Raw genomic sequence first — 4,229 nt, 5'->3', positions numbered from 1 at the left:
CGATTATTAAGATTATCTTCATTATATAATGCATCAAATTCTTTCTTGGAGTTATCCAAATTTAACCTTGGTGTTGGATATGCAAATCCAGCAAGTGCTGTTCATTTGGAAGAACTAATTAAGCTTATTTTATTCAATGAAAATAGCTAATTCCTAAAACTGAAAGACTATTGAATTTTCCAAAGCATCCTTCTGTTAAATTGATTATTTTGTTACATTTACTTGAAGCTATTCTTCACCTCTATAATTATCATTTAATGATGCTATCTTGTTCTAAAGACTATTACAATAATGTTTTTTCGAAAATAAACTAATTTTACTATGATGATTAACATTTTCAATTTCTGTCAGCACCTGCAAAACACTGGAGCGATATCAACGTACTTGCTACAGTTCTCAAGCTACTAATCCCATCGATCGTGAAACACAGGCAATTACTTTTTCACACTTATTTTTAGTTACTTGTTATAAATTTACTTTTATTAGATGTCACCTTTTTATTATTATAGGTGTAGCATAAGAATATAAATCATTACATTTTGTCAGCTCATTTGTTTAATAGGTTTTGACATAACTCTTCAAATCAAAGTATATCATCAAGGATGTTAACAAGTTCAAACAATGATGGTATACTTCTGCATGAAGTTTTTGAGTCTTCAACCACTCTTATGTGTCACCTATAACTACTTATATTTTATGAGACAAATTTATCTGGATTGACAATAGGTATGTATTAATACAAAAGCAATGTTTTTATTATACAACACTGCCATGTACATGAAATAAATATATTTAATTCAACACAGAGAAAAACAATTAGTCATTATGGATGCTTACATATATGTTGGCTATATGTCATACAATTTTGATTCAATATAAAGAAAAACAATCAAGAATAAAGATATAATTCTTTTATCTTCTTAAAAAGTTTTGATTCTTAAATTTAGTGAAACAATTTTTTCTTCAATATTTTACATTTTTGAATCAAGACTGCATTGATAAAAAAACTTAAGTAACTTTTCTTCTAATATTATTTATAGATTTCTATTCATACCTCATCAATTTTAATTAAGTTAATAATGTTTGAAATATAAGCATACTTCATGTTTGTGGTATAATCTTGACTTATAACGGTTTGACAATGTTGTAAAGATTTTTTTTATGTATTTTATGTCCATATTTGACGTGATAACTATTTTTCTCCAAAAAACTTTAAGCCATGTCAATTAAGTTATAATTTATCTCTGCAAACTATTTCCTAATTTTTTATGTGAGTTTTACAAATCTGATATATGCCTGAAATTATCTGCCCCTCCAAAAGTGTCATGCCTTTTCAGTCTTTGTTCAATAACTTCAAGCTAGGCGGACAATGAAACGATGGAGGTTTTTTGTGAAGTTGCAATCTACCTATTCTTTGGGTGATGGATTGAACTTATAGAATTTCATATATTAATTGTCCAAAACTTACACATGATGAAAATATTTCTTTTTTTCTTTTTGTTTAAATATTCCCAATCTTAGAAAATCCTTAAAATATTCTTTTTTTCTTTCCTAGTTAGAACAATGATTAAAACTTTATTTTAGTGCAGCTAATAGATTTTTGTGGTGAACTTTTATGCAAAAAAATTATCCTTTTCTTCCAATGGCATCTCAAATTTATATTTCATTAAGCCAAATAAGTAAAGTGTGCTTGACTCTTATTGCAAGTTTTATTTTATAATAAAAATAATTCTAAATGGTTTATTAATTGAAAGTAGGTACAAAATAGTTGCAAATTATTGGAAATAAAAAAATTATATATCAACTACATACATGTACCCATAAAATGTTTAGTTTATTTTTTTCTTGTCACACACAAAGATACCATTAAACATGCGAGTATACCTAATATAAAAAATATGTAATTATGAAATTGCTCAAGATATATTCATTTAAGAATTAAGCTTTTAAATCACTTGTTCTTGAATGAGAACATGTTCATTCATGGGTTAAATCTATAAAAATGTATAAGTCTTGTATAAGTGTGTCAAGGCATAAATTGCAAACTTACATAATTTTATATGAAAACCTACGCATTTGGTGAGTTCAGTAGAGGTTTAGTTATCCTTAGGTTTTAAAAAAAGGTCGTTTAAGCATGTTTTGCTGTTTTGATAAAGTTCTGTGAGTTCTCTTTTAAAAGTGTACTTTGATTTTGAAAGAGTTTTACTTTGATTTTTTTTTCTTAAGTTTTAGTTGGGTTTTATTTTATTTTTATTTTGTTGATAAGTTTTATCTTGAGTTTTTATTTTGAAAAGGTTGTATTTTGGAAAGATTATATTTTGAAAAAAATTTAAAAGTTAAAGTTTTATTTCAAAAATATTTTATTTAAGCTTCAATATATTTTTTTCTTTTGAAAGGGTTCTATAAGTTTTATCTTGGAAATATTTCCTTGTGTTTTTGAAAAGGTTTGTATTCTTTCTTTATTTAATATATTTTTTAGGTTTTGTTTAGAAGGATTTCTTATTAAAAAGATTTTCATTTTTATTTGTTTGAGAATGTTTAGCTTTCTTTTATTTATATTGTTTCTTTAGGTTTCTAGTTCTATTTATGTTTTTTTTTTAAAGATTTCATTTGAAAAGGATTTTAAGATTTTTTTTTAATAAAGAGGGATTTGGTATAGTTTTTAACTTGAAAGGTTTTGCTTGCTAGTTTTTCTATTTATTTTTAGAGAGTAAGTTTTATTTTTGAAAATATATCTCTTTTTGTAAAAATAAAATATCTTTATTCATTAAGAGTTTTATGTAAGTATAACCAATAAAAAAAACTTTTAAAATAATTAACCTATGAGTATGTTTCACAATTTAAGCACATATAGGCCTATATAGCACTATTCTCCTTCTTTTAGAGCTCATTTTTTATATATAAAAATCTTTAATTAGAGCACATTTAAATTTGTATGAGCCTTCATAAAAAGGATAAGTAATAATGATTTTCTTTATATGTGTAGATTGCACAACTTCAATTATGTAAACATTTACAACTCCTTAGAACATTGACTTTTTCTTAAAATGCAAGCATGTTAACTTGTATTTTTTGGATGGTAACGTGAAACTCCCAACTTGCATTTTTAGAAGAGGCATTCGACTAGCAGAAGGGACATAAGTTGATAAATAATTTTTTTTGTTTTAAGACATGGAACTAAGCACATATATTATTTTTTTTGTTTTAAATGCAGAAATAAACACATGATTTTTTTTTTAAATGCAAACATCTTAACTTGTATTTTTTGGATGGTAACGTGAAACTCCCAACTTGCATTTTTAGAAGAGGCATTCGACTAGCAGAAGGGACATAAGTTGATAAATAATTTTTTTTGTTTTAAGACATGGAACTAAGCACATATATTATTTTTTTGTTTTAAATGCAGAAATAAACACATGATTTTTTTTTCATACATAAGATATCACATGAGTTTCTTTTTTTACATGGTATATGAAATTAGTCATAGTCATCATAACATGGGCTTGTTTTTGCATAAAACATGAAATGAGACATAATCAAGTTCATATCAGTTTCTTTTACAATGGAACATGAAATGAACATAAACATCATCAAAGGTGTTTTTTCTTTTCTCCGCATAGAACATGAAATGAGACATAAACAACATCATACGATTTTTTTTTTCTTTTTTGCATGTAACGTGACATAGATCTAATGTTAAGTTATATTTAAGCCATTGGAAGTAAGTGTATTTTTAGGTGAAGAAATCTTTTGGGCAAGAGAGGGAGAGGAAGTTGTAGTGGATGTTAGGCTAGGGTTTTGGCTAGGGTGAGGAAGGGTTGGTTTAGAGTTTTGGCTAGGATAAGAAAGGGGAGTTTAGTGTCTCAACTAGGGTGAGGAAGGTTTGGTTTAGGGTTTTTGCTAGGATGAGAAAGGGGAGTTCAATGTCTCAACTAGGGTGAGGAAGGAGAGTTTAGCATCTCGGCTAGGGCGATCAAGGGCTGATTTAGTGTTTCAGTTAGGGTGAGCAAGGGCAGGGTTGTGGCTAGGGTAAGGTACTGTTGTTGGCTTACCCATATGGAGGTGAATCGTATTTAGGGATCAACACATGAAAATTTTTCTCTTAAGGGCACAAATACATACTAAGAGTACGTGTTAAAGTAAACTAAGTATGAAGATCTTACACATAGAACAAGAGACACGCACACACACACACGCGCGCTATATTTATATATATATATAATGATTTC

General features: G+C 27.4%; 1 protein-coding gene across 1 annotated transcript in view; it reads left to right on the top strand.

Annotated features, from left to right (window-relative positions):
* Window positions 1-351: 351 nt before the first annotated feature.
* LOC110035879 (MADS-box transcription factor 6-like) overlaps window positions 352-4,229 on the top strand; it is a gene marked incomplete at its 5' end in the record, with an annotated part of 27,595 nt that continues 23,717 nt past the window's right edge. The window contains 1 exon segment of the mRNA XM_020740192.1: window positions 352-430. Within this exon segment, the coding sequence (XP_020595851.1) occupies window positions 352-430 (79 nt within the window).

The sequence above is a fragment of the Phalaenopsis equestris genome, unplaced genomic scaffold (assembly GCF_001263595.1).
Source record: "Phalaenopsis equestris unplaced genomic scaffold, ASM126359v1 Scaffold200497, whole genome shotgun sequence".
Classification (NCBI taxonomy): Eukaryota; Viridiplantae; Streptophyta; class Magnoliopsida; order Asparagales; family Orchidaceae; genus Phalaenopsis; species Phalaenopsis equestris.
This window is presented reverse-complemented; position numbering and strand designations above follow the sequence as displayed.